Source organism: Triticum urartu, chromosome 7A, assembly GCF_056163025.1.
Source record: "Triticum urartu cultivar PI428250 chromosome 7A, HENAU_Tu73, whole genome shotgun sequence".
NCBI lineage: Eukaryota > Viridiplantae > Streptophyta > Magnoliopsida > Poales > Poaceae > Triticum > Triticum urartu.
In genome coordinates this window covers 708,345,047-708,362,865 of record NC_141879.1, presented here as the reverse complement: position 1 = coordinate 708,362,865, position 17,819 = coordinate 708,345,047, and the positions used below count along the sequence as shown (strand labels likewise).

The 17,819-nt window shown below is 46.1% G+C and overlaps 1 protein-coding gene and 1 pseudogene across 3 annotated transcripts; one reads left to right on the top strand and one right to left on the bottom strand.

Annotated features, from left to right (window-relative positions):
* Positions 1 to 8,762: 8,762 nt before the first annotated feature.
* On the top strand, positions 8,763 to 12,396 carry LOC125525549 (uncharacterized). Of its 2 annotated transcripts, none has more exons than XM_087534684.1 (6): positions 8,763 to 9,059; positions 10,369 to 10,465; positions 10,569 to 10,938; positions 11,023 to 11,264; positions 11,428 to 11,460; positions 11,561 to 12,396. In XM_087534684.1, the coding sequence occupies exons 3-6, from the start codon at positions 10,671 to 10,673 to the stop codon at positions 11,648 to 11,650; spliced, it is 633 nt and encodes a 210-aa protein (XP_087390810.1). In that variant the 5' UTR covers positions 8,763 to 9,059; positions 10,369 to 10,465; positions 10,569 to 10,670; the 3' UTR covers positions 11,651 to 12,396. The 2 variants fall into 2 exon arrangements, with proteins under 2 accessions (XP_087390810.1, XP_048546516.2); XM_048690559.2 differs by lacking the exon at positions 8,763 to 9,059 and adding an exon at positions 9,872 to 10,000.
* Positions 12,397 to 12,541: 145 nt separating this feature from the next.
* LOC125525548 (putative methyltransferase At2g41040, chloroplastic) lies at positions 12,542 to 16,019 on the bottom strand (annotated as a pseudogene). The gene is made up of 7 exons (XR_015610361.1): positions 15,756 to 16,019; positions 14,574 to 14,674; positions 14,257 to 14,480; positions 13,856 to 14,049; positions 13,394 to 13,512; positions 12,922 to 13,038; positions 12,542 to 12,830 (listed from the first exon to the last, which is right to left on the bottom strand). The product of XR_015610361.1 is annotated as a putative methyltransferase At2g41040, chloroplastic (transcript).
* Positions 16,020 to 17,819: the final 1,800 nt, after the last annotated feature.

The following is a 17,819-nucleotide window of genomic DNA, read 5'->3' as shown; positions in this document are numbered from 1 at the left end:
GTTCGGCACTTGGTCATCGGTGATTTGAATCACGACGAGTACGACTCCATCAACCCCGTTCACTTGAACGCTTCCGCTTAGCAATCTACAAGGGTATGTAGATGCACTCTCCTTCCCCTCGTTGCTAGTCTCTCCATAGATAGATCTTGGTGATACGTAGGAAAATTTTGAATTTCTGCTACGTTCCCCAACACTGTATTCCGTTCCATATTACTTGTCGCTGATTTAGTACAACTTTGTACTAAATCAGGGACAAGTAATATGGAACCAAGGGAGTAGTAGTATATTGCATGGAGCTTCGTGTGCTCATTTTAAACTGAGCAAACCTAAGTCGATCTTGCATAGTTTATCTAAGGCATGTTGCTCCACACTTCATACAACAGAGAGGAAAAACACAGATACAAGGTTGGCTTATGTTAAACAGGCGAGTCTTTAGGTCAACAAGGGGAGATCTGTCAAACCTATAATTTTCAAGAACACCAGCCATAAAAGAACAATCAGTTTCTAATATGATGGGTTGGTGAAGGGTGATACCAATATACAATCCGGAGATTGTCACTCTAATTTCCGCTTCTTCAGCACTATAGCAGGCTCCAATATAATCCCAAGAGGAAATGATTATTTCTCCAATATGATTCCTGACAACAACCCCCACACTTGCGGCGTTGATTGCCTTCACAAATCTTGCATCGACGTTAATTTTGAAAAACTCCGCGTTGGGAGGTTTCCAACTAACATCCTTCCTCTCCCCATTATTTGAATCCCGAATGCCCTCCCCCAATTCCTTGCCTTTGTAACTTATCACTCCCTACGTTTTTGAGTGGCAAGACGAAAAGGAAGCCTAGTAATTATGAACAAAATTTACAGAGGCGGATATGGATTCTTTACCTTTAGCAAAAATCAAATCATTCCTCATGTGCCAAGCTCTCCATAACGTGAAAATAGTTTGCTCACGCACTGTTGGACTTAATTGATCCAGTAAAATAAGAAACCAATCTGGCCCAGTATTTTTAAAAAGCACTTCGGCATGCAAATTCCACACTTTGCTCAAAGCCAAACGAAGTGCACGTGCCTTTGGGCAACTCACCAAAGCATGAAAAGTGCATTCATCTTCGATGCCACAAATTGTGCACGTTCTCAGGATTGCTTGATGGTGTTTAACCCTATTAACTTGAACTGCCAAACTATTTGAAGCCACCCGCCAAGCAAAAATTCTAATCTTCTGAGGGACATTAGCTTTCCAGATAATATTCCAGATCCTCCTTTCCCCATTTACTGCTACACTAGAATTTCCCATATTAACCTTCGAGTCCATGAGGTTCTGAGCAAGCCTGTACGCACTCTTAACTGAAAACATGCCACTTTTCTCATGATGCCAGGCAATAAAATCTCCCTCCCCCAAATTCAGTGTGCGCAGCTTTAAGATTTCTTCTGCATCATGAGGGTAAAAAAGATGTCTGATCAGATTCTCATCCCACCTCCTAGTATCTGACCTAAATAACTCGGACACCCATTTGATCCTTGTTCTGTTTTTCTTGGCAGTAATCTCCAGGCCAGACTCCCTAGGAATCCAATTGTCTCTCCATATGTTTATACTGGTCCCATCAACAACTCTCCAGATTACACCCTGTTTCAATAATTCGAGGCCATGCATAATACCTTGCCACGGAAGCGATGACGATTGCGGGAATACAGTATCAATAAGATGTCCATGCGGATAATATTTTGCTTTCATCACCTTAGCACACAAAGAGTCCGGAAAAACCAATAAACGCCATGCTTGTTTGGCCAGAAGTGCTTGATTAAATAGCCTGAGATCACGAAAGCCCATACCCCCTTCACCTTTTGGTCTTGTCATCTTATCCCAAGCCAACCAATGAGTTCTCCTTCTATTCTCGTCATCACCCCACCAAAAATTCCGAATAATTTGCGATAAATCATCACAGAGGGACACGGGAAATTTAAAAATACTCATGCCATAGACCGGAATGGCCTGAATAACAGATTTGATTTGAATATCCTTTACCCCGCTGGAAGCATATTTTTCCACCCAGTCTGCCCCTCGCTTAATAGCTTTATCTTTGGTAGATTGAAATTTGCCCGCCTTCATACGACCTTCCGGCAACAACTATCTCTTGGCACCACAAGGAAAACGAGAAAGCTTCTTTAATGACAATTCCTCTAGGAATGGAACAACGCTCAAGCACCGTCATCACCAGATCCAACCACCAAATGCCAGATTCTAGGTTTTCACCCTGAAGAGCAAGTCCGAGCATATCCAAGCAATGCCTTCAACAAGGTAACGACACAAGGACATCATCACTTCCACGTGTAACCAACTCGGGTCAGACCTAGGTTTTCACCTCGGAGCTCGAGACCGAGTACTTGAGAAGCACCACAAAATTGAAGTCAATCATGTGTTGTACCCACCACTTTTCCATGATCCCAATAGCTACACGCGCGGGTAGAAATCCCACCGACGCCGCTACATAAGCATGCCCTATGCGTCAGGACATCCTCCATAGATTGCATCTCATAGTAGAAGGCAAACTGACCGGAACGAGAGCCGCCAAAAGTCACAGTGGAACCTTCGACTCCATTCCAGCACATCGCCAGATGAGCCACCGACAACAGCCACTGGATCTGGAGAGAAGAACCCTCACAAAATTTTGACGTCCACCGCAACTTGCAGCTCGAGTGACCTATTGGTGTCGCCACTGTTACATTTGAAGGGGAAATCCTTCCTAATCGAACACTTATAGAGACATTCACTAACCGGATTGGATGCGACCACTAGTGAGAAAGGTGGCGACCAGCCCCAACCCTCACAAACAGTCGCCACCGAGAGAGCCGCTTGTGGCCCAACATGGTGGTTGGGAGGTAGCGTTGGACGACCGGAGGGCAGCAGTCGCGACGGACCATGACGGGTGTGGGGGTGGAGAGAAGTGCCTCGTCGGCGGGGAATAAGTGCCCCTCCGCCATTTCCCTCAGGCCTAAGCTTCGCCCATGGGAACCCTCCAACAACGGCAAGATAAGGAAGGGTCGAGGCAAGGTGGTGGCGGTGCCTTAGGATTGCTCTCCCAAGCCGCCAAGGGAGTTGATGCGGGGGTTGTTTTTTGCGTGTTCTCTAGCTAGCAACACCCGATTATAAGTACTACTAGTAATTGGCTTGGATTTCCCGATTAATTGAATACATGGTAACCTTTACGGAATTGAGCTGTGTTCTAAGGCATCGAATGTATCCATTGTTTTGTAGCACAACTTTGACAAGCTTACCGTAGATAATATTTTGCAATGCCAAATTTTTTGTTGTAATTTGTGTTAATGGAGCTGTGTTTTTTTGTCTTTTGAAACTTGAATGTGTAGGGATGAAGTCTGGCCTGAGAAGGTTGGGGGAGGTATTTCGTGGTGTGAAGATATGTGGACTTGTGCCCGGGGAGTCAAAACAAGCGAGGTTGCTCAGCCATAGACGGTGGGCAGTGCCTTACCATTATTATGTTCCCCTAAATAATATTATTCTGTGATCATGTCACACTTGCAGTAAAATTTCCTAAAAACTTGCAACAAATTCTAGAACACCGGCATCTATCTTTGGCTACAAAACAAGTGGACTAGCTAGTCTTGCGTTGCTTCACGTCACATGGGTTGCCCTAGCTCGAGTCCTTGGGATAAAAATACAACCATAATTGGATGGGCATTTTAAGCTAAAGGCCTAGCCATGAGTCTTTGCCCTTGTTTGCACAAAAGCGGGCGAAAGTGATGGGTCGACTGATTAATGTGTTACGTTGAAGTTTCATAGTAACCATTTTAAGCTAAAGGTACAAATAATGAGTCTGCCCATTTGCACAAATTGGGGGCCTCTTTAACACATGGGAAAGTGGAGGAAGAACCGAAGAATGCAGGAATACAAAATTTTATAGTTGTTACACTATTTATACATTTGATTCGAAAGAACGGACCATAGGGGAAACTCGGAAATTTTCCTTTGGTTTTCAGAAAAACAAAGGAATTTTACGATCCACTCTAACATCTCTTTTACATCCGTAATATGCACAAACCAAGGCAAATGCCATAACTAACATAGTAAACTTAATCTTAAATTTGCATATGTTTTAACCTTAATTTGATCGTGCTTTTAGGATCCCCATGCTCTCCTATTCTTGCAAATCAAACACACAATTTTGCAAATTCATATGTTTTCACCATCCTTTGTTTTGCACGTGCAATCCTATCTTATTCCTATGTTTCCTTGTTCTTGTGTTCTTGAAATCTCGTGAATCGAAGAGGCCTAATGAAATGGACACGTTTGACCGGTCCATCATCACGCTTGATCTACACACGCACGTTCCTCCCTACCAATACCTGCATCACCCAAAGCTTTGATCATCTGTGTTCACTCTCACGGTTATTTCGCATTGTGCATGTTTTAATCTGACTAGCATCTGTAACAACATTTCTGCGTTCTTGCGGTCAATAGAGATAGGCTCAAGGCTTTGTATTCTACACTTGCAGTAAATCCTCTAGCTCAACACCCCGGCCGAAAGTTGAAACGAATTCTAGAACACTGCCGCCCATTTTTGGCTGCAAATCAGTGGGCCTGACTAGCTAGTCTTGCGTCTGCTTCAAGTCACATGGGTTAGGCTAGCTCAGAGTCTTTGGCATAACAAATATAACCATAAACAGATGGGAATATTCATTTTAAGCTAAAGGCCCAGCTACGAGTCTGTGGCCTTCAAAAGCGACCCGTCGGTCGACTATAATGCATTGCCGTGAAGCTTCACGTTTGCACAAACTAGTGAAAAAGGACGGTCCATCATCACTACAGGCCTGACCGGCGCAGTTGGTGGTGGAGAGTATAAGCACCGATATGCCATGGCTGTGAGCCTATGGCCTATACCACTAGTAGAAAAAGGGTCAAAAGTGAAGCACATTACTGCCGGTTTGATTTTGGCCCGGTACTAATGGTATCATTAGTGCCGGTTTGAACGGATTTGCATTAATGCCAGTTCGTGTTGAATCTTTAGTACCGGTTCGTGGCACGAACCGGTACTAAAGGGGTGGTGGCAGGCTGGCGTCAGACCGGGGCCCCACGATCACCTTTAGTACCGGTTCGTGGCACAAACCGGTACTAAAGGTACCGGTTCATGGCACGAACCGGTACTAAAGGTCTAACCTTTAGTACCGGTTTGTGCCACGAACCGGTACTAAAGGGGTCTGACCTATAGTACCGGTTTGTGACACAAACCGGCACTATAGGGCAATTTTCAAACTCTACCCCCCCCCCTCCGTGTGTCGCCATTTCAGTTCTGAAAAAATCAAAAGAAAATGATAAAAACTTCAAAAAATAAAATCCTTCGAGAGGTAGTTATATTACTACATCTACTAGTTAGGAAAATTTGAAAACTACAATTTGGACATGTTTTGCAAAAAGTGTAGGGAAAATGTAAAACGGCTATAACTTTTGCATATGATGTCGGAAAAAAACGTATAATATATCAAAAAATTCAGCACGAAAATCTGCATCCGATGGAGACTGCCTACGGCCTGTTTGGAATTTTTTAGAATCCTCAAATTCCAAAAGGAAAAAAAGATATGGTCAAATTTCAGATTTTTAAAAAAAAATTGGTTAAATCTGGTCAAACTACTTATTCAAAAAGTATTAATGTTACTACATAATTATTTAAAAATATTAGTGTTACTAAATAATTATTTCAATTTTTTGAATTTTGGTCAAATCTGGTCAAACTGTGGTCAAACTATGGTCAAACTTATTCAAGAAATACTAGCGTTACTAAATAATTACTGTTTTTTAGAATAATAGTTTCAAACTCAAACGGTGAAATGTGTGACTTCATGCTCAAGCTAAACTCCTGAGGGTTAATAGGATTGACATCTTACTATTGTTAGGAAAACAACAAGTGGAAGTTAGATGATTTGGAATGAGTGATCCACACTTGAGCAGTTAAGAGAGGTGATTAGAGACTAAATCGTCAAATAATTCAGAAAAATTAAAAATCGAAAAAAATCAAAAAAAATTCCAAAATTTTCAAAAATAAAAATTCAAAAAAAAACCATACCAGGGCGCGAGCTCACGCCACGTGGTGGCACTTTAGCGCCGGTTCGTGCCGAACCGGTACTAGGGGGGGGGGGGGGGCTTAGTGCCGGTTATGGAACCGGCACTAAAGGCCCTTACAAACCGGTGCTAAAGCTTTGTTTTCTACTAGTGTACCTGCATCAATGGCGCGTAGCTAGAGTAGTGCTAGAATTGAACAGGTGGACTGCACCATGCCGGTTCATATTTTGGGAGGAGGAAACTTCGTGGAAGTTGCAACCTCAAGCTCACATCGATCCGCATCATGGCATTTATCCATGCAGGTAATAAGGCTAGAAAGAACGTTATTTTTTACCGTGCCGGGGCCCTGCTATCCTATCACGCGCGACGGTGGTGGCCGTGCGGGCGGCGCGCGCACGAGCCAACAGGCGAGGAGGCACATGCGATGCAATGGATGGGAGTCATGGTGGCACCAGCATCCATTCGACGGACCGACACTGGCAACGGTGTTCTGATCCATTGATGGCAAGATAGGACGGTGGTGGCCCTCGACGACCGCAACACGTAGGTCAAGGATCGCAGGCCAGACGCAGATGTGCAACTACAGGCGCGACGGCGCATCAGCGGCGGTCGCATGCAGCGATGTGCACGCTCGCTGATGGTGCAAAAGGAATTTTCCAAGTGTTGTCCGGCCGGATCTTAGGCCCGTGCAGGCATGCATCCGGGAAGGAAACTTTCAATAGACGCAGGGCCACACACCGACGACTCCCCTTCATCATCTAGTACCATGGCAGCAGCGTGCTGGATGATGCAGGTCAACGCACGGTGGTGCCGAATGGCAGCGGCTGCATCCCCGCCACGCCATGGACGACCTGCCGTGGTTGTGGCGAGATGTCTGAAGGTGGGAAAACATCCCACCAATACGTTAGCACTTTTTTGGTTTGTCATGGGGTACTAACTGGTGCAACTATCAAAAGATTCGGCATCAAGATAGTGACGGGAGCACCGCTTCATGTCCGGGGTGAAAACCCTTGTCCCGGCCTTTACTGGTCGGGCTCAACAACGATGTACTTCTTGCCGTCGAAGGTGTTGTCTCATTGCTGAAGGCGTTATCATGTTGAAGGTGTTGTCTCCTTGTTGACTTGTTGTCCTGGCCTTCATTGGTTGGTCTTGGCAATCAGGATGAAAATCCTTCCAAACCATCTCCAACCAGAAGCGGTGACGACTACACGAGGGCGTTTATTCTTTCTTGGAGGCATTGCTACACAAGAAGTCGATTTAGTCGTAGATGATTATTTCACATCTTGTAATGTTCCGATCGTGATTGTCTATATTCGGTACTCTACTTGTTGATGTCTTTGGACTTGTTGCCTTACATCAATTATAGTATAAAAAGCTGTGTGCATCACAATGATGCAGAGTGTTAGAGATACGACTAGCAAGGAAACGAAGAAGATTAAATCAACATGGGGGACACAAGGATTTTAACGTGAAAACCCCCTCCAATGAGAAGGGGAAAAGAGCAACACTGGTAACCCAACACTGCAGCTTGCTCAGAAGCTCCGGCATCAACGTCGACCCGAAAATTGACTTCCACCACTAAACATGCCCGCAATCTGGATTGACAAGTGAGTGAGTAATTTGAAAACGCTTGTCAGCTTCCAAGGAGGGAAAGGACCCACTTGAGCACCATCTTCGCCAGCATCAACCTCCTTCCCCAACTCCCACCCCCTTCGATAAACTCAAGCTTTCACCTAGAACTACACCCACACCAAACCTCGGGGAAGGGTCTGTGGTAGCGCTATGGGTATCCCAATCTTTTGATGAGAAACACAATCGATTTAGGTTTAGATGAATCTGACGATCCGACTACAACGTGTAATAATGCACTTTGTAACCTCGAACCGTATTCATATTAGGAAAATGGAATATTTGTGCACGACTGCTAAGAATATTTGCGCATGACTTTGTGACCTCGATCCGGGAACAGTAGCATGCACGACTACTAAGAATTTCTTTGTGATCATGTCATGTGACCCATATCTGCACCCGTCTTTCTACTTCGTGCCGAAGCCTGAAAAATGTTGTGTTTTGTAACAACATTTCTGCACTCTTGCAGTAAATTCTCTATTGACCACACCGGCCAAAAGTTGAAAAGAATTCTAGAACACTGCCGCCCAGTTTAATTTCGCTGCAAGTCAGTGGGCATGACTAAGCTAGCCTTGCGTCTGCTTCACATCACATGGGTTAGGTTTCCTTGGGATAGCAAATAGAAGCATAAATAGATGGGCGTACTCATTTTATGCTAAAGGGCCCAGCTACGAGTGTGTGCCCTTGTTCGGGTAAAAGCTATCCATCCGTCGACTATAATGCACTGCTGTGAAGCTTGCCAGTAACCATTTTAAGCCAAAGGCACGGCGATGAGCCTGCGCTAGTCGTTTGCACAAACTAGTGAAAGGGACGGCCCATCATCACTACACGCCTGACCGGCGCAGTTGACTATACGCCATGGCTGTGAGCCTGTGACCGGCCTGTACCCGCATCAATGGCGCGTAGCTAGAGTACCTGGTGCTAGAAATGAACAGTGGACTGCGCCATGCCGGTTCATGTTCGGAGAGGAGGAAGCTTCGTGGAAGCTGCGAGTCCAAGCTCACATCGCATCATGTCATTTATCCATGCAGGTAATAAGGCTAGAAACGATGGAGCTTAGTGTGAAGCTTAATCGGGGGCCGGGCAGCTTCCCGGAAGTTGCTAGCTTGGCAATGCATATAAACGCCGCCACCGCCCGGCCGGCCACTCTCTCACACCGTAACCGTAGCTAGCTCCAGGAGAGCAGAGTCGAGGAACGAGGTCCGTCGCCGCGCGCGTGTCTCCAAGCAGAGGCCGCCGGCCGGCTCTGCTCCGGTCGTCTGCAACTACGATCTTCGACGGACGGCGGCGTACTAGTCCGACATCCGTCGCGCGGAGACAGCCGCCGGCACGGCTGCGCGAGCGCGGTTGCACACAGGTACGTTATTCATCCGGCCTCTGTCCAGTCCAGAGTTAATTAGTACTTCCTTCGTCTGAAAAAGCTTGTTCCTCAAATTGATGTATCTAGCATCAAGTTAGTGCTAGATACATCCATTTGATGAACAAGCTTGGGACATGTTTTTTCAGACGGAGGGAGTACTTTATACTAGCTGCAGATCAGACAAGAACTTCTTCATTTACCTTTTGTACTAGTTGATCTGATTGCTAGCTAGCTGGATAGGATTTTATGTAAGCTTAATTAGCTTGGCAGTTAATTTGTTGCACGCATACATGCATGCAGTGGCGGAGCGTGATGAGCAACTAAGAGGAGGTCAATCTTTTTACAATCCAAAATCAAAATATGCATGAAAATATCTGCGACTAATATCTAATGCTCCATGGCAATAGAAAACACCCGAATGAGAAAAGTAGAATAGTACAGAATAGTTTACATGCTGTCAAAAAAAATACCACCTCTGTCCCAAAATAAGTGTTTTAACTTTGTACTAACTTTAACGTAAAGTTAATTATACTAAACTTGAGACACTTATTTGAGATGGAGGGAGTAATATAGTTTGCATTGCAGTGTACCATCGTGCTAGGCGAGATGATTGACTGTGCAGTGCATACACATGCATCTATTATTATATTTGGTCAGCGATATAGAAAAACAAGTAAGTATAAACAATTAAATATACACATGAAGTATATATATCTGGATTTATCATTCATGCATGTACAATATATATTACTTGATGGACCAAGTATTTTTTTTCACCAATCCATTTACAGTATGTAGTATTAAATAAACACATTAACTCTAGCCATTATTTCAGTTTCCTATATTGGACAAGTGAAGTGTGGTAGCTGCTCACTGACACAATGGAACAACTTGACATTTGGGCGCCCATCTTGGCCAATCCTCTTCCAAGCCAACGGGTATTCACTTTGTTGATCAGATCACATATCTATGTCAGAGACGATGAGTAGTTGGATGACTAGTTGGATGCTTTGTTTTATTTCAATATAAAAGTGGAGCCGGCCTATATGTCTAAACTAAAAAGTTGTAAGTTATCTGAAAGAGGATTATAAGCACAACCAAAATGGTCAATAAAAAGTATTGAAGCATACTCCATGGTTTATTCAACCTTCATTTTAACTGGATGTAATATATGTCAACAAGCATAGTTCATATACGATCCCCACTCTTTAGATCTTATCAAATCTGACTTGGATATAGAGTTCGCAACAGGCTCGTCGAAATCCCGACACAATAACAACTTATATTTCATTGTTCTTGATCACAGGCGGAGATTAAAGTTCACTCAACATATGTGGATTATGGCACCATGGACTTTCAAGCACTCTTAGAAGGACCCCATGATTTGGACAGATGGCTGAAAGGTACAATGTTTAATTGTTGCGGTCTATTCCAAACTTCATTACACAAGGAAGCAATTTATCCATGGTTCGACTTTGAAACCAAATTATGCATGATTCCTTGCAGGGGCATTCATTCCTATTTATATAAAGGAGGCGAATTTAACTCATGAGGCAAGATTTTCGCACATCCAGAAGTACAAACTTGCAAAACAAATGAACGTGGAAAATGGCATATGTTTCATCATTGCAGATTGAATGTAAATTTTATTCACCAACTAGTGATCATGGCATGATAATACAAACACCTGCCCCACCGAAGGCGTTGCCTGAGAAAGAGGAGGCTCCTGCCACCACGACTCTCAACGGCGGAGGAGGAGAAGAGGGGGAAACGAGAGAGGGGGGAGGGGCCATGTACCTGCCACCTTGTCACCGAAGAAGCAGGAGGCTTGCGGCCACCGCCACACCTCCGGAGGAGGGGACCTGCAATCTACTAGGTATGAATTATGAAGGCTCCGTTTGTTGCAATGTACCATTTGGCATTGTCTCAAGCAGCTAAACACATATGTTATGTGCTTCAGATTACGTACCAAAAAGTGGTTGGAGGCATGGAAGTCGTGTGAGAAGTGAACGGGAGAGAGGAACATGGTCGATAAACATGGAACAATGCCAAAAACGTGGGCGCAGAAGAAACAATGACCATTGGACATCTGAAGAGGTGAAAGAACTAGTGGATGGCATATCTGCATATGGGGCTAGCCAATGGGCTAAGTTGAAGAGCAAAAGATTTCCAATATCAGTTCGAACGGCGGAGCATCTTAAGGTAGTATAGTTAATTGGTGATTAATTGCACTAAAGAACATGCATTACATGCTCTCTCTGCTCATTGTTTTGTCGTATTTCACACTTTTTCTCTGCTCATCTTTTATTTATCTACATATATTTTATTGTAAAAGATGTTAATTTTTATGTGTTTAATCTTTCAGGATAAGTGGAGAAACCTAGTGAAAGCCTTCACGGTCGGGCCCACATCTAAAAAGAATATTTTCTATCATAACTTTATCAAACTCCTCATGAAGCACCACCAATTTTTCATCTCTTACATTTCTTGAATTCCAGGGAAATGTGAAAAGAAGGACCTCGCCTCGTCTAGATAAGGATTGGGTCGAAAAGATCAAGAGGCTGGCAGCTGATTACCCTCGAAAATGAAGCTGCACTCGCGAATGCTACAAGAAACGTCACATGGTACTTCTGGTGTAGCAATGGCCCCGCAACGACAATTCTGTTGTTTTTCAAGAACTGTGAAGCATAGGCTGTCATATTAAGCGTGTCGAAAGTAGATTGAACCATCTGGATGGAGCAGTTTCTGTCTCCTGCCTAACTGCCCTGTGAATGGAAATAGCGCTCGCTCCTTCGACCTGTTGGCTTGCCTGTTTTGCTACAGTAGCTTGACCTTTCATTACACCATGCTACATTCTGCTGGAAGCTTTTGGTCTTATGATATGAATGGTGAATGGATATGCACATTTACACACACTGCTTCAAGCAGTCTCACTCACTCCGCTCAAGGAATAATGCAGTTGATAGCTCGAATCGAGCACCTGTGACACGCCTCGACCCGAAGAATCAAGGTGCCGCTGCCTCCAAGCAGCAGGTTTATTCACCACTCTGCCTGTACCTTGAGCGATCGTGAGGTGCCGGAATGGCTGCTTGTACCTTAAGGCCAGCCAGCAGGATGAGTAGTAGCTAGGGTAGTTTCTTTCTTGCTGCTGTATGGTGTGGTTCGTTGTGGATCCTTGGAATAATTTTGGTTGATGACGATATCCTGTCACTCACTCAGCCGTTCTGATTGTTTGTACTGATACTCAATTGGGTTTCAACCATTCTGTAAAAATTGGAGCCAGGATACGTCCCTCTTGATCTTCTCTAGGAAGGATTTCAGTCTGTACCCTTGAAGATTTTAACAGACGTTCAGGTCGTTATCAAGATTAGTTAGAAATGGATACCACAAAAGGTTCATAGTTCAGCAGTTACTTCAAAATTTTATTTATGGTGCAGAAACAACACAATGCTACTACTGTTCATCAGAGTCAGAGATCATGCATTTTGGTTCAATTGCCTAATGTGCATTTGAATTACATTCTCACCACCTAATTTAATCGTAACATCTATACATATACCAGTAAAAAAAAAGCACAGCTATATATACACAGTGCTGGCTATACAAAGAAAGTCTGGATGTGATGCTCAGCTACGGCTTTTGCCCGGAGAACATGATGAATGACCTCTGCACCTTGCTACTGTAGTTGACCAGGCCACAGGACCTGCACAGGTCTTCCAGCTCTCCTTCGGTGAAGAAGTTGTAGCTGCTGTTCACTGGCCCAACAATCTGCAGAACATGGCAGGGTGCATCAGGCTAGGTAAGCCTCTGCGATGCAGAAAATAAGTAGTAGCGCTAGACGATCAACGACTTCTTTTACCTGTCTCAGTGGCTTTAGTGCATCGATAGAGAACAAGCTGCTGTTCGTGGGGGTGGATAAGAAGGTTGTCGCTACGAATACACCGCCGGGCTTTAGCACACGGCTGATTTCAGCTATCTGGTTTTCAAACAGCAGCAGGAGGAGAGGTCATGGTGATGAATAAGTTCATACGTCAAAAAGATCGGTACACAGGTCATCGCACGATGTCCTGTTCCTGGGCAAAGCTGTCCAAAGCATACTAACTAAGCACTAAACTATTGTGGTTGACTTTACAAATGCATTGAGAGGGCAATAATTCACAGAAATATGGAACGGTATTTCCCATGTAATGCCAAAAGTGGTTTGAACATTATGGATTGGCTAATTGTTCAGTTGACTGGATGAATTATTCGCTATTTCCAGTTTTACTATATGAAGTTATGAACCATGTACAATATTGGATCAAAAAGTGCAAACGAGACAGGTACTATACCGCATTTGAAGGGGATGGCCAACAGTGGTCAGTGGATAGCGGTTCCAGCATGAATAGCATCAATTGAACACGAAGCAAAAGGGAGCCTCGAAATATCAGCCCTTACAAGTGCGAGGTTCCTGCAGAACCAACAGAAGAGAACAGTAAGTATTTGCTAGAAGCATCATGGAATACTGCTGATGAATGGTCATGATTACTGTACTGTACTTCAAACAAAAGGAATGTTTTGAACTAGTACCAGATGGAAATAATAGAGTAGATTATCAAATGTTGTTCAATTAGATGTTGAGAACAGAGATCATAACGTTTTTTGGTAGTGAAAGAAAACAAAACACTAGCTTCCACAGACAATTTAATGATGCCCAAGTTGTCCAAATGACGGTTTGTTAGAGCTGGATGTTGCAAGACATTTTTTTCAAGTCCTACAGGGAAAGCTCGAAATAAGCATGACGGAAAGCTCACGTGTTCATAGGGGTTTCTTCTTGTTTGATGTAGTCATAGCATTGGCGGAGCATATTCTCAGAAAAGTCCAAAGCAATCACAGCAGAGTATGCCCCAGAACTTGCAAACTTCCTTGAAAACAAGCCACTGCCGCAGCTGACATCAACGAGTATACCACCAGCGACTGATTGGAAATAGTCTTGAGCCATTTGGAACTGATAAAACCAACGGTACATCAGAATTATATGCATAAAAACATGAATATTAAGTAGACATGAAAGAGTGGTGATCATTTTTTGTTGCAACACCAAAACATGAAGCACCAAATATTACCTGCGACAGATGTATGAATTTACAAGCCAGGTATGTAACAATTTAGTGAGCAGCAACAACTTAAAGAGTGAGGCGTCCTAGAAATGTACCTCTTCGTCGCGGCCAGGGAAGCCACTCCGATTGAAGTTCTGACGCCACCCCCTCTTCGTAAAGAAACGAGACAAGTGGACTCCTGAATAGCTCGGTTCTAGCAGGCTTGAGTTCACTGTATTCTTTCATTCCTGAGGTGACAGTGAGATCCAGGAAGACATCTTTGCTGGTGAATGACTTGCTGCATTTTGAACACTTGAATCCGGACCTATATATCGCCGGCCTGGGACATGCGTAGAAGCCAAACGACATAAATCCTAATCCAGACAACAGATATGCATGAGAGATGAAGATAAATCATGGACTTTAGACGTACAAGTTCATGCCTGGTGGCCCTTTCCTTATCAGCGGTTCATAGCAAACAGGGCACGCAAAGACCTCAGTTTTCGAAACGTCATTCTGCTCGGTTTTGATCTCCTGAAATTGTTCACATAGTCATTGTCAGTTTCACACGGTATGAATAAAGTCCTCCCTTGGCATAACATCAAACACCTTGTATGCAAAACATTCACCTTGGCTTACCCTTAACACGACTGTAAACCATGCTACTGTATTAAACAGGCTGCTTATTTCTGAACCACACACGATCGCTGTTAGCAAGACTAGCTCTCTAGTATTAAAAAGTACAAGCTAGATTGCAGAGACCACTAGTCCTAAGGCAACAGAAATCCAGATATCAGCAGGTATATAACCATTTAGCTCAATCACTAATCTAAATGGGAGGTACAGTCTGATAGTGATAGTTGCCTGAGTCTCCCTCGTCCTTCCTTGTCCAGTGGACAGAGCTGGGAACTCAGTTCCTCACCCAAGCTTCTTCAGGCAAACCAACGAACAGGTGGTCTGCACACTACAACAGAAATGCACAAAGCAGAGGAATGGCAAGAAGTCAGAGATTTTGGTGGGCACTACACCGCATGCCTTTTTGGCATTTTCTGGGGTTAATCTCTGCAGCAACACGAAGGAGGACGAGATATACATGACTCACACGGCCGCCGGAGGCGCTCACCAGGACGTGCGCTACACTGCACGCCTGTCCGCCCAAGACATCGCCCATCCCTTGTCTGCTGTACTAGCGCAGAGCAAGTGAACGTTTTGAGTAGAGGGCATGACCTATACAGATTGACCAATGCCCAGATTGTTACAAAATGCAGATAAATAAAGTCTGAAACTAAGACAAGGTTAACTAGTAGTACGTACTAATAATTCTAAGTTCTAACAGTCTTTCCCTCTCGTTGCCAAATACTAGCAGTGCACGCCATGACACGCATCACCTCCCCAAACTGAAAAGCTCTGCTAAATCACGCCTATCTCGACTCAATTGATTACTCTTGGAGCAAATACAGAGCTTGGTTCCTGCCAAACCCCGCCTAGACATAACACCGAACATCTGGCATGCGACAATCGTTCCCCCTTTTTTCTAGCGCGCGCACACACACACAACGCGTTCCCTTGCCTTCCCTGAGATGAGAATCAGCTAGTGGCCTAGGTAGGTACGTACCGGGTCGAGGGCGACGGCCGCCGCGGCGACGGCCACCCGGCGAGCCCGCTGCGGCAGGCCTGGGCTGCGGCCAAGGCGGCAGCGGACGCGCGGGGGATGGAGCGACGGGGAGGAGGAGCAGGACGCCGCCGCGGCTCTGACGGCGAGCTCCATGGCGACGCCGACGCGGAGCTGCAGAGCAATTGCAGCCTGGGAAGAGAAGGAAAGAAATGCTCGGGCAGAGGAGCAGGGGTGTGGTGGTGGGCTCAGGCGTGCCGCCCGCCCCGTCCGTTCGCGCCTAGGCCGTTTGGGTCCGGATTTTCTCTTTTTAGATGGGCAGCACTCCACGTCGGTCGACCGGCTAGATTCCAGATCGGTCACCTCCCAAGCCCTTACATTCGCGCAACGTAGAGTCGTTGGATCAAGTCAACCCCTTCTCATGCACGACTCGTCCTCTCTGCCACACTCGCGTTCTACTTCTAATTCTACTCTAGCAAAAGAAAAAAGGGATCACCGGCCTGCGTCGCAACAGATCGTTGGTCTTTGTCCTTGCCAACGTCGTCTGCCCCGGCAGGTCAGGACGCAGCACACAAAACCCGCCCACCGCTTGCATCACCGCACGCCTCTCCCTCCCCCTTCCTCTCTCCCGCCGGCGCCGGCGTCCGCTGCGGGCTTGGCCCGGGCGACGCTGGTGGCGGCGCCCCCCTGGCTTTTTCCCTCTCGGGTGTTCGCCGGCACGAGACGAGGCGACCCCGGGCGGTGCTTCTAGGCGGCGGCGGTCCAGTGCGGCGGCGGGGGCTCCTGGCGCGAGCGGAGGCGGACTTCTGGGCGGGCCGGCGGCGGGGTGGGTCTGCTTCGTGGCTTCCGGGAGGAGGGGGAGAGGCGATGAGCGGCAGGGTGTTGGCGACGCCATCGCCGGCTTGCTGCAGCGTGACGGCGGGGCTTAGCGGGCCCGTTTCGGGCCTGGCCGGGCCAGGGGTGGCCTGGCATGCCCTCCTGCCGCGTCCGGACGGCTACCGCGACGGTGCCAGAGGCTCTGGCCTCCCGCACGACGGCGGTGGAGGTGGTTCCCTCCCGTTCGGCTTCAGTGCTGCTTCTCCCTCCGTGGGGCGCTTCTCTCCGGTCCTATTGGCCTCGTGTTGGTGTTCGCAGTGAGGCGGCGTGGGTGACGGCGCAACCGCAATGGCGCATGGTGGTGGACGGCGGTCTGGTTGGTCGGCGGGGATTGGAGTACGGGAGAAATCCTTGCCGGTCTTCGGCCCCGATGCGGTGATATCCATCCTGGAGGGTGTCGGTGATATCCATCCCCCACCTCCCTCCGCGTGCCGGGGAAACCCTAGGACATGTCCGGGCAGCAGCGTCGTCGGCGTCGCTTTCCTTTTGGGAGGTGCTGTTTTGTACACGGTGGTCCGGAGCCTCGGGTTGTAGTGGTTTGTCTTTGGTGGGCGTAGCGGTGGCGGGTCATCCGCGCTCTGTCGAGCTGCCGTTGTTGGCATTTGCTTCTTCTTCTTTTTCTTTTGGATTTGTTGTGCTGTTTGACCCAGCGATTCTGTATCGATGTTGATTGCTTTGGAATACAAAGCGGGGAGAAACCCTTTTTTCGGTAAACCGCAACGGTTCGATTCAATTTTATAATAAGAACATAACCGGAGTGCTTGCCTTCGTGCCGCACAGAGTCCCGGGCTGACCATATCTTCAGTTCTTCACCAATCTCCTGTTAAACTGAAAAGTGGGTGTTTTCTTCTCTCAAGTGTGCAGCCTGTTATGTATATCAGCAAATCTGAGAGCCGGGGAGGTGCCTCTCACTGGTACTGATGATTCAGGTATAATACATGCCAAGTTGAATTTCAGGTCACACATGGCTGAGCTCTTTGGTCAGTTGCCATTATCACCATATCAGGTAAATAACTACATATATTTCGGTTGATGTATCTTATATAATCGAAAACCTCTCCCGTCTCTTTGAGACTAACCAAGGGACCTTCCTCAAGCGGACAACACCAAGGTATCTGTTAAGGCTAAACCACGGGCTACTACAGGAGACGGCCTAACCGAAGAAGCCCAGGAGGTGGTTCGGCTCGACAA